The sequence below is a fragment of the Cucurbita moschata genome, unplaced genomic scaffold, assembly GCF_002738365.1.
Source record: "Cucurbita moschata cultivar Rifu unplaced genomic scaffold, Cmos_1.0 Cmo_Scf00001, whole genome shotgun sequence".
Lineage (NCBI taxonomy): Eukaryota > Viridiplantae > Streptophyta > Magnoliopsida > Cucurbitales > Cucurbitaceae > Cucurbita > Cucurbita moschata.
This window is the reverse complement of record NW_019268517.1, coordinates 2,038,460-2,049,598: the sequence shown is the minus strand read 5'-3', so window position 1 is coordinate 2,049,598 and position 11,139 is coordinate 2,038,460. Positions and strand designations below refer to the sequence as shown.

The 11,139-nt window shown below is 34.5% G+C and overlaps 2 protein-coding genes across 3 annotated transcripts in view; both read right to left on the bottom strand.

Annotated features, from left to right (window-relative positions):
• The window catches only part of LOC111444882 (dynamin-related protein 1E), a 6,153-nt gene extending 2,314 nt beyond the window's left edge, over positions 1 to 3,839 (bottom strand). The window contains exons 1-13 of the mRNA XM_023082992.1: positions 3,482 to 3,839; positions 3,157 to 3,220; positions 2,961 to 3,068; positions 2,714 to 2,815; positions 2,254 to 2,304; positions 2,102 to 2,163; positions 1,768 to 1,858; positions 1,557 to 1,621; positions 1,030 to 1,224; positions 815 to 934; positions 665 to 735; positions 271 to 496; positions 119 to 169 (exon numbers count right to left, since the gene is read on the bottom strand). Of these exons, the coding sequence (XP_022938760.1) occupies positions 119 to 169; positions 271 to 496; positions 665 to 735; positions 815 to 934; positions 1,030 to 1,224; positions 1,557 to 1,621; positions 1,768 to 1,858; positions 2,102 to 2,163; positions 2,254 to 2,304; positions 2,714 to 2,815; positions 2,961 to 3,068; positions 3,157 to 3,220; positions 3,482 to 3,622 (1,347 nt within the window). The 5' untranslated portion in view covers positions 3,623 to 3,839. The remainder of the gene's footprint in view (positions 1 to 118; positions 170 to 270; positions 497 to 664; positions 736 to 814; positions 935 to 1,029; positions 1,225 to 1,556; positions 1,622 to 1,767; positions 1,859 to 2,101; positions 2,164 to 2,253; positions 2,305 to 2,713; positions 2,816 to 2,960; positions 3,069 to 3,156; positions 3,221 to 3,481) is intronic.
• Positions 3,840 to 5,559: 1,720 nt separating this feature from the next.
• Positions 5,560 to 11,139, bottom strand: part of LOC111454410 (NAD-dependent malic enzyme 1, mitochondrial-like) — an 11,740-nt gene continuing 6,160 nt past the window's right edge. For both annotated transcript variants that reach the window (XM_023095901.1, XM_023095908.1), the window contains exons 11-19: positions 9,660 to 9,773; positions 9,262 to 9,327; positions 8,713 to 8,785; positions 8,526 to 8,612; positions 7,823 to 7,877; positions 7,658 to 7,729; positions 6,495 to 6,557; positions 6,294 to 6,408; positions 5,560 to 5,806 (exon numbers count right to left, since the gene is read on the bottom strand). In XM_023095901.1, the coding sequence (XP_022951669.1) occupies positions 5,732 to 5,806; positions 6,294 to 6,408; positions 6,495 to 6,557; positions 7,658 to 7,729; positions 7,823 to 7,877; positions 8,526 to 8,612; positions 8,713 to 8,785; positions 9,262 to 9,327; positions 9,660 to 9,773 (720 nt within the window). In that variant the 3' untranslated portion in view covers positions 5,560 to 5,731. The remainder of the gene's footprint in view (positions 5,807 to 6,293; positions 6,409 to 6,494; positions 6,558 to 7,657; positions 7,730 to 7,822; positions 7,878 to 8,525; positions 8,613 to 8,712; positions 8,786 to 9,261; positions 9,328 to 9,659; positions 9,774 to 11,139) is intronic.

The following is an 11,139-nucleotide window of genomic DNA, read 5'->3' as shown; positions in this document are numbered from 1 at the left end:
TTTAAAAAAAAAAAAAAAAAAAAAAAAAAAAAAAAAAAAAATATATATATATATATATATTATATAGTCTTTATAACATGAGGAGGAACTCAAAAGCTAGAGCACCAGTATAATTTACCTGTGTTTCTCCAATGGACTTCCTCACAAGTTCTTTCAAAACAAAGTGAACCTAAATGGAAGTTTCATATGTAAGAGGCTCTCAAAAATGACTAGAACGTAAAGACTAATAATGACGTCTGATTAAAAGAGAAGCTAAAAGAAGCGACTTACAGCATCCACAGAAGCCTCAGCTGGCCCCCTGAAATAATTCAGAGATCCCTCGATTAGTCGTCGGTAACCTTGTTCGGGAGCAATCAAGTGAGGTTGATAACCATCTGCCTCCGAGACAATTTTTCTCACATTCTGCATGGAAAGATGGCGATCGAAGGGAAGCTTTCTCAAAGCAGCAGGAAGCTGGTGGTCGAAAACCCCATAGATACGATCACCTCCAGGTCGCCTAAGAAGAGTAACAAAAATTATTAAATCTCTAGCTTTCTTCGCCTTTGAGGGAGAAAATTAAAAAATCATTGTTTGTTCATAAATATGGTACCTACATTCTATATATTCAGAAGAAAAATCATAAAGAACTGAAGATAAGAATTTTATAAAGCACTATATACTATACCCTCCTTCCAGGTGCTCCTTAAAAATCCGATCAAAAGCACGGCAAAGTTCCAAAATCGTGTACAATTGAGCCTGAGATGAAGTAGGTAAGTAAAAGTGTAACGATCAGGACGCACTTCACAATCTATAACAAAAGCAATATGTTTCTCACCCCAGCATCGACAGCAATGGGTCGGCCAAGATGATCCATCTCAGATTCAAGTTCATCAATGCTTTTGTTAATCAAAGAAGTGATACTGGGTATGCGAGCTCTAATCACAGACTCCAAGTGCTAGAAGAACAAGAATGCACCATAACAATGATTGCCTTTTCTAGCACAACAAAAATTTCATTTAAAGACGATCAAATTGGAACTTATAACCAAACCTTTGATAAGAGCTTTGCGAGATACTCTGAACCCATTTTACTTGCTAAGTGTCCATAGTCAGAACTAGTCGCAAAGTACTCACGCTCCTTACGCCTAGCAATAATCATATCTACATTTTTGTTTATGTCAGCTTGAGATCGGTTCACTATGCCAACCCATGGGTGTTGCAGTCGATATGATCTTCCTTCTAAAACCTTTAGGAATAGAAAGAATATATATGTTTTTAATTCCTCCTTTAATTTAAAAACTAAGGATATATATGCAACATTGAATCTCCAGTATTCTTATTGTAACAACCCAAGCCCACTGCTAGCAAACATTGTCCTCTTTAGACTTTTCCTTACGGACTTCCCCTCAAGGTTTTTAAAACGCGTATACTAGGGAGAGATTTCCAAACCCTTATAAAGAATGTTTTGTTCTTCTCCCCAAACGACGTGGACTTGGGCCGTTACACTTATAAACTCATTAACAACTCATATCTTGTTGCTTTAAATATTATTTTAGCAAGGCTTTAATTAAAACTTACATCCAAAGCATTAGTTCCTTTGTCCATCAAGTCAAGCTTTGTCAACACCCCAAAAGTTCGTTCCCCTACTCGATTGCACAAGCAACAACATGATCATAAGCTTGGAAAGCTACAAAATTTACAGTTCCAATTCTGCAACGAGAGAGAGAGAGAGAGAGAGAGAGAGAGAGAGAGAGAGATGAAAAAGGAAGAAAATACAAGCAGCGCATACCGGATGGGTCCACTTCCCTGGCAAGTTTTATAGCATCAGAAGTGGCTATGTCTTGATTGGCAGGAGAAATGGCAAGAATAATGCAGTTAGGCTGTAAAAAAAACATGCAAAAAACAAATATCACATTTGATGTAATACACTTATAATTAACATTCGAGGAGGTAAGCATCACAACGTGTTCAGAATTGCAATTATGAAGTTGTTATAAAAGTAAACAGAAACAAAGCGAACGCAAGAACCATAACTTGAGTACCCAAAGAACTTTATGTGATGCAAGGCTTGACCATTCATCACAAAATAATTATTACTGAAATGGAATATATAATCTCATTACCTTCTCAACATAAGTTCGAACCATGACCTCAATGTCTTGAACAATACTTTCGGGCTGTCCCTCTAATTTAAAGAGAAAAAAATACATCTATTATCAACAAATATACAAATCCTGCTGAACCAAATATTTTTCAGCATAAGATATAAACATACCTACTGCAACTTTTGTCAAACCAGGTAAATCAATCAGAGTTAGGTTGACAACTGAAAAACGAAAGAAACCAAATGTTAGAACATTTCAATATTAATGTACTCGATCAACCTCACAACGGTCGGTGTATAAAATAAGTAAATAGGTGTTAAGATTGTCCTGAAAATTCCATTCTGGTTAATCACTTCCAAAAAGATTAGCTTTGTTGTTCATTAAGATTGAACATAGCAATAAAAGGCAAACAAATGAAAAAAAGAAACCATTATAAATGATACAAATACAAATTATGGGTTATTAGTAAAGTAACAATGAACACCAACAAATTGAACCAGAGAAGGATCACCAAGAAGACCATTATATATATAAAATTGACATTGTTCAGGCAACCGAGGATCGAACGAATTCCCACAACCATGGTAAATGAGCCATTCATTAAAGAATCAACGGGCAAAAAGGAGATACCATTTGGAGAGTAAATGCTAAGATGGATAGGAACTGGGGATATCTGTTTTGTCCTCCCAGTTACTCTGTCGGTCTCGTCCTGAATTTCTTTACGGACCGCAGCTGTAGAACGTTACAACAAGAGGAAATGTTGAATCCAAGTAGAAGATAGAACAGACAAATAACAACAACTAGGAAAGTACTTGCAATTTAGAACAAGTAAAATCGATATGCAGACAAGCAAGAACACAGTGAAATGGCAGCATACCAAAGTCCGTAAATCTCCTCTTGGGAAGGTGAAGAAACTCAGCATACTCTTGCGACCCCTCCTCTGTCTTGTGAAGCTGCAATACTAATGGCCGCCGCGTTACTATACCTGCAATTATGAACAATTAACCAATTAAGCAGTGTAAATTAACAAGTAAACTAAGCAATTCGAAGTGAACCAAGATCAGATGCCTCACCTGAACCTCTCGGAAGAAAATCGCGACCAACGATACTTTCAAGAACCGAAGATTTTCCAGAACTCTGTTCATGAGAGAAATAAACAAACAGTGAGAAATCGAACAGAAGTGATTCATTGTGTTTAGTGAAAAACTCATTCCATCTCCCTAAAACCCTAGCCATGAACGAATTCTTCAGCAACCTAACTCCACTTTGAAATACTAAAGCCGAAACTCCTCCTCGACAATAGTTCATCGAACGCCGACAAGAATTTCCAACAGTTGCTACAGAAGTAACAAAAGAAGAAACGAAAATCAAGAGAAAATTGAGAAAAAGAAGTAGAACCTGTCCACCGACAACAGCAACAGAGGGAAGGGCTTCCCAGAGAGAAGAAAAGGCGTTATCACCACCGCCATAGTCACCGAGCATAGTACAAGCTCTCTGGATCCGATTCACCAGCCCAATCAAACTCTCCATGGTCGTCATCTTCAAACACCACTCAAAGAAATCAACAAAAAAAAAAACAATCACCTCCCTCGCAAAACCCTCGAAATCAAGCACACAAAACCCAAAAAACAAGAAGGTAAGAACGAGAGAGAATCAGCAAAAAAGAAGAAGGAAAAGAATTTGAGAACTGTTTCGAAGAATCAAACAGAAGATGAATGGACAAAAATTGAAAGAGCTGTGGAAGAAATGGCCTGGGTGCTCGATACTTTACTTTTTGGACAGTCGTCAGAAGCCCGTTGAAAACGGCTAAAATGCGCTTTTGCTCCGGACAATTGTTAAGCTGTTGATGGGGGCTTTTAGCTAAAATACACCGCGCGTGTAAGTCACGTGCGAATTTTCAAATTTTGAATTTGAATATTTAAAAAGACTTTTTTTTATAGGAATGTTGTAACGGTGGGCCCCACGGGATGGGAAGTTCCCACAAAGAAAAAGCTGGTGATAAATTTGTTCGTCATCGGGATTGTTGGTAACGACGATTGCATCCCACGATTTTATTTTATTTATTTTATTTCTTTTTTTTCAAATTAAAGTATTGTTAACGGCTTTGTCTTAGCCGGACCGGTTCGGTCCATTTAGCCCGATCCGATCGGCTTCTAAAATTGCTTAAAATGTTCGTATAGAAATTAAGAACTAATCTGGCGTTTGTTTGTCCTCTTCTCATTTTTATTTAATGCAATACGTAATTATAATTATATTGGAAAACATCCATAAATAAACAATTCACCGAAAATTAATTAAACTCTAAATATAGTTAAATATAGTTCAAAGGTCTCCTATCAGTAAATATTCGGTCCCATCGGTAAATCAACTATTTGATTCTATCAGTAAATTTCATGATCAATCATTCGAACAAAGAGTATTATCTACCCTTTTCTAGATTTATGGTGATGTGGAGAATGGACCCAAAGAGTATTATCTACCCTTTTCTAGATTTATGGTGATGTGGAGAATGGACCACTTAGTACCGTGCAAAGGGAATCAACCCCTTTATTTAAAGGAACTTTTTTTAAACGAAGAGATTGAAGTCTCGCTCAGTAAAGAAAGTTGTAGATTCATTAGATCAGCTAAAACAAAATACAAATGCCAACAACCAAACTTGGGTCATTCCTACAAATATAAATGCTACTAAATCATCACATTTCAAAACATTTGGACTCAATAGGCTTTCTTCAAAGGGAACGAACAGAGATAGAATCAGACCGATTCCCGAAATGTTTTTCTGGATATTCCTCATGTCTCGACTATTCACGAAACGTGAGAAGCGGATGATCCGGAAGAAATCAAAGAATTTCTCGAAAATCCTACAAGATCAATTCGTTCTTTTTTCTCTGACAGATGGTCAGAACTTCATATAGGTTCAAATCCTATTGAGAGATTCACCAGAGATCATAAATTGTTGAACTAAGAACAAGATGTTTCTTTCAAAGAAGAAGAAATATGAACAACCACGTAACAAGAGGAGCGAAGACACTTTACCGAGTTCCATCGAAGAGCTACTTTACCTATTTACCCTGTAAAAGAATAAAGAGGAGAAAGAACCAAGCTGTTTAGAGTTGAAGGAGAGAGTGAGACCAATAGAATAGGTGAAGGAGTGAGCAAATCTTTCTTTCATTTGATTCTGCTCGAAAGACTCAACCAAATTCAAGAAATAAGACATGTCTCTCCTTTACAGTCTCACAGCTTCTCTCATAAACCTGATCTAAAGCAATTATGATCATAAGATAGGTCCCTTCTGGGCGATTGGAGTTCGTAAATATTCATAAGAAACTCAATCCAACAAAATTATAGCACCAAAAATTGCATTAAAACTGCATTAAAATCGAGATCATACAACAAATACCCATAATTTGAATATAAATGCTGTTCATGGGAGATAAAATTACCAACTCTGAAAATATTTGGAAAAAGATAGATCATGAACGTATAAACAACTCTGATCTTTGTGGCGTCCTCGCATTAGAAAATCTTGTAACGTGTGGCATTATACACAGTTACATGAAATATTATTATTATTCTGTTCTTTTCAAAAACAGATCAATACTGATTGGAATGAAACAATATTTATTATTCTGCTCTTACAACAATAAATCAATCCTGATGGTAAACTACTGTAGGGTAATCTGGATCCCACATGTTGATCTTCACAAATTCCAAAATTTGTTCCTGAAAAGAAAACAAATATGAAAATTGCATTACTCATGGTGATGTCTTTGACTTATAATTTGATTTGAATGATTAGTCAACTACAAGTACGATCCCGTTATGTGCTTGAACAATCGTTTTTTTTTTCATCTTTTGAGTTTAACGAAGTAGAGATTCAAGATTTTGATCTCACGATTTAGAATATATATTTTATCTAGTTCAACCATGTTCGAATTGACTTAACAATAGTTTCAACTTCATCGAAAAATGCCTAAAAAGTATGAATCATGCATGGAACGTCTTGTTGAAGATTAGTGGGAGTAAGTCCCACATTGGTTAATTTAGTGGAGGATCATGGGTTTATAAGTGAGGAATACTATTTCTATTGGTACGAGGCCTTTTTGGGAAACCCAAAGCAAAGCCATGAGAGCTTGTGCTCAAAGTGGACAATATCATACAACTGTGGAGAGTCGTCGAGTGATTACTGTTTTAAAGTTCTTAAAAATACCTTGTTAAATTTTTGGAGTTCTCGAGCATCTACATCACGGTATCCTGCAACAAGATCCTCTTCTATCGCTTCCATAATAACAGCTGCTGCGATTTCCTTTGTAATATCACGGATTCTACAAACAAAAACATGAAACTTCTCATTTTATCATCTCAATCCTAAAGAGAAGTATATAAACATCAAATAAATATGATGAATTACCTGGAAATTGATGGATAAATAATTCCTTCGTGGACTTCATCTTCAGTCATATATGCAGCGAGGCTGTTGTTACAAATAGAATGACAGAATCATTAGTTTGAAGATATTCCTGCTCATTTTATTTTGTGGTCATTGTGATCTGTACAGGGCTGAAAATTCTGACTCAAATGCTACTAGATCTAGAGTGCATAGTGTACGAAATTAGGTTTGAATGAAACCGACAAATTATTAAATTATTCAAGGAATACTGTAGACCTCTAAAGGTTTTATTACAAGTTTGGCCTCTAAACTTCAACATTTGTGTCTATTCGATCCTTAAATTTTTAATTTTCTGCCTAATAAATATTGGACAAATTCGAAACTTTTAAAATGATATATTAAATATAAATAAAGATTTAAATTTTATTAGTAATTTAACCTTATTCCAAAAGAATCAAAATTATTCTCCCACAATTTTCTCCCCCAATTTATGCCAATTCAAGAATGCTGACTCCTTTCTTCAAGCGGTATGGGAGTGCAATAGCCAAAGCCCACCGCTTCCAGATATTGTCCTCCTTCGGCTTCCCTCAAGATTTTTTAAACATGTCAACTACGGAGAGATTCTCACACCCTTATAAAGAATGTTTTGTTCTCCTCTTATAAAGAATGTTTTGTTCTCTTCTCCAATCGATATGGGATCTCACAATCCACTCCCTTTGGGGCCCAACGTCCTCGCTAGCACTCGTTTCCTTCTTCAATCGACGTGGGCTCCAATCCACCCCCATTAGGGTCCAACATTTTTGCTAACACATCGCCCGGTGTTTGGCTCTGATACTATTTGGAACAGCTCAAACCTACCGCTAGCAGATATTGTCATCTTTGGATTTCCCCTCAAGGTTTTTAAACTGCATCTGCTAGGGAGAGATTTTCTCCTCTCCAATCGACGTGGGACTTCACCGTGTGTATTATACTTGGTAAAAAATGTCTCTTTCATCTAGAAAAAACAAAGACCCTTTTCCAGTCAGGAGTTCTTTCTAGCTACCGCACCAACCAAGTCCAAACTTGAAACAAAAAGTTACACTATGCTATACTGCAAAATGACTAAATTCCATCCGTCTATAACTTCAGGATTGTTCCTTTGACATTTGCATCAACAAAAGTTGAATGTACAGGAGAAGGCTTACCACTCGGCAGCAGCCTGCAGCATGCCATCAGATACGATAGGAGCGCCAGATAGAAGAGTACCGAGCCCAATACTGTACAAACATGCATGCACCCACATTATAGACCTCAAATACAATCAAATATTATCTAAATCGCCATTGCAATGTGCAACTTGGAAAACTAACCCTGGGAAAAGATACATGTTGTTTCCTTGGTTGCAGTGGCCAATATGACCATTCCCTGGAGAACATTGTAATTATATTAGAACATTTTCTAAGAAACAGTTGAAAAGGAAAGATTTTTAATATATTTGAACTCATAGAAATTGAATAAAATCAAAGGTTGCAATAGCATGGAACTAAGCAACCAGTTTCATAACTGATGAACAAAAAGGAGAATCGTGAGAGGACAACTTGCCAAATTATAGTTGCCACAGACAGAATTATTGTTATTATAATGAAGATAAATAACACTAAAGTCTATATCTTTATTTGTTTTTGTTTTTTAAGAAAGAAATTGTACAGAGAAGAAACATTTTTGCAAAATTAATTCTCAAATTATTGATGCATAACGAAAAAAAGGAGGCACTAGCTGCTCAAATTTAGTTGAAAGAAAAACACTACACCCATTCACATTAAACACTCAAAGCTCTGTCCTTGAATAAAAATCCAAATAAGAAGCAAAAGCAAAATTTTCCGTCTCTTGAAAGTGCCGCACAATGTCACTTGCTAGTTTGAAGATAATAATTTTGCGCCGAATGAATCCAAAAAATTTCCTGTCTTCTTGCAGCTAGTAAACGTTTATTTGTTTTTCCAACACCGTGAGAAAAAATGTTCCGAGAACAGAAGAGAAAAGTATTAAAGCATATGATGAATTTATTTTACATACCAAAATTAATATCCTTGAATGGGCTTCCACTCGCAAATATGATGTTTTCACCCAAGATTGAGAATGCTTGTTCAGGAGTGCACTCGGCTACATAAGATAACAATACAAACTGTAAGTATTACTAACCAAAAGGCGAGATTTGTGACCTATGCACAAGTAGAGAGATCCATAAACTGTACAACCGTACCATTTGTTGTAGGATTAGACATGGCAAAAATAGCAGGTCTTGTCGCCGTTGATCCTTTAAGAGCCTCTAATACCTAAACGCAATAAGTAAAATTGCAGAAGTTTCACATTTGGGTGATTGGTATCATTTATTTCTTAAATCCTAAGCTATGTACGGTATCCAAATCAGTTTAGAGCTGCCGTTTTCAACATCTTTTTTATTTACTTTTTTTTTTTTCACTCTCCTTATATTTCTATTTTCAGCCATCGTTCTTTTAAGTCGCACAGGGGCTCCCACCGAATCTTACCTAAAAGGTAAGATATAAATCAAACTGATTTTATTTTAATCAAAAGTGATGTAGAAAGGGAAATCTTCCATTTTTCTTTTCCCCCTTCTTCTCCATCTCTTGCAGGTAGTAGGTAGTGTTTGAATCAAAGGAAATCTAACACACATTATAAGGCACAAATAACTCAAAGAACAGCAAGTTTGTTATCTCTAAAAAGAAAACATTAAGGAGACAAGTGAATAGTGACCAGAAATATTTTGTATCAAAAGAACCATGTTTAATACCTCCTTTGTGAACAATCCACCAACTGCAGACAATCCCAGCAGCACATCAGGTTTCACTTTTTGTACCTAATATTAACATTTTCAAGAAAATGGAAGAAATTCAAATTTGAACCATATCGGGGCAGTAGAATTAAAAAACTGAGAATCAAATAAAATAGAAAAGTCGCACTGAAATAAATTAACGCAAGAAGGATCTATTTCATAGAAATTATGTTGCCTCAAAAGATTTTAGTAATTTCCTACAGTAATTATTTAAGTTCCTCCACTCAAATCCCACGATGAACAACTTACAATTTCTAAAAGTCAACGTCAAAACAAAGATGATAGTGGAAATAAGAAGGAAGACATGATTACTCTATGCAAAAGTAGCTATAAATGAGGAAGGAAAATTTACAGACCACTTCCACTAGACTTGCACCTTCCCTCAATCCTTGACGATTAATTTCTTTGACCTTCCTTGCAAATGGGCTTGCATCTTGATCAATGTTTTCTCGTTCCTCTGTGATCAAACCCTGACAACAACAAGGAAACAATTAACAAATATGGGGATTGTTTGCTCCCACAACACCCAGGTGCTATTGACATACGATGTACCCAGTAGAGGGATAGCAACATGACAAAACAACATCCTAGAGTATAATGGATGTAACCTTAGATAATGAAGGTCTCACTGCAATTTGTAAGCAAGAAATATTCATGCACGGGAAAATGTTCGCTGAATTCAATAATACAAGCAAAGCTCACAATTTTTTTTCTTGACATAACTGATAGATGAAACAAATATACGTGCACAAAGTTCCTTTTTTTTTTTTTATGAAAAAATCAAAGATAAGTGCATTAAGTAACAAGCAATACTTTTATCTTTACAAAAAACTTGCTGGCCGTAAAATGCTCATCTTCCGAAACTAGGAAGTATAGCCACACCTACATTATTTAGTAGGCCAAAAACTCGTGAGATATTTATTGAGCCAAATGGTCAGATCCAAAAGTTTTCGAACTAATGACCAAAGTCTTTTTCCCAATATGTTCAACCCTTGGTTTTATATGAACAACATGGATCAAAAAGTAAGTGTATCTATGTTTTTATAAAATTACACGTTGGATAAAAAATTATACAAAGGCCATTAAAAACTTCAGGTTTGAGAAGGAGAAAGAGAACATCATAAAGGGGTTATTTCGTTCAAGATTTTATTTATTCTGAAAATCAAATAAATGTATTTGGTGTTGCATGAACAGAATCTCGTATAAATAAAGTTTTTTCAACAATTTTAGATAATTTAACTATTGTTAATTAAGTTAGATTATTAAAATAATTTTAACTAATTAAATTTTGATTTAATTTTCATTCATTAAAATTTAGGTTTTTAATTTTATTTTGTAATAAATTTTAATAACTATCCTCAAATAAATGATTTTAATAAAATTATAAAAAAATTTAATAATAAATATTTAGCACCACTCTCATTTCAAAAATTAAATGTTGTATATGGTGAAGTAATTTATATTAAATGAGATATACTTGTAAATCTAATATAATTATAATAATTTATTAAGAAAACAATAAAAAGAATTTTAAAAAAGATGTATGGATAAAATAACTATTACAATAGTATTATAGTTTTTTATTATTAATTTAAATTTAAATTTGAACCAATTAATTATATTTCAACATAAAATACATCTAATTTAAAAAAGAAAACAGAGTTATAAAAGAAAGAACACTATTAAACATGAATAATCGGAAAAAATCATATTTAGAAAAAGAACAAAGAAAAATAAATAAATGAACAAGTAAAAAATGACAAATAATCAAGTGAAAGAATAAATAATACGAAAGAAAAATATATATAAAAGAACAAAAAAAAAAAAAAAAAAAAG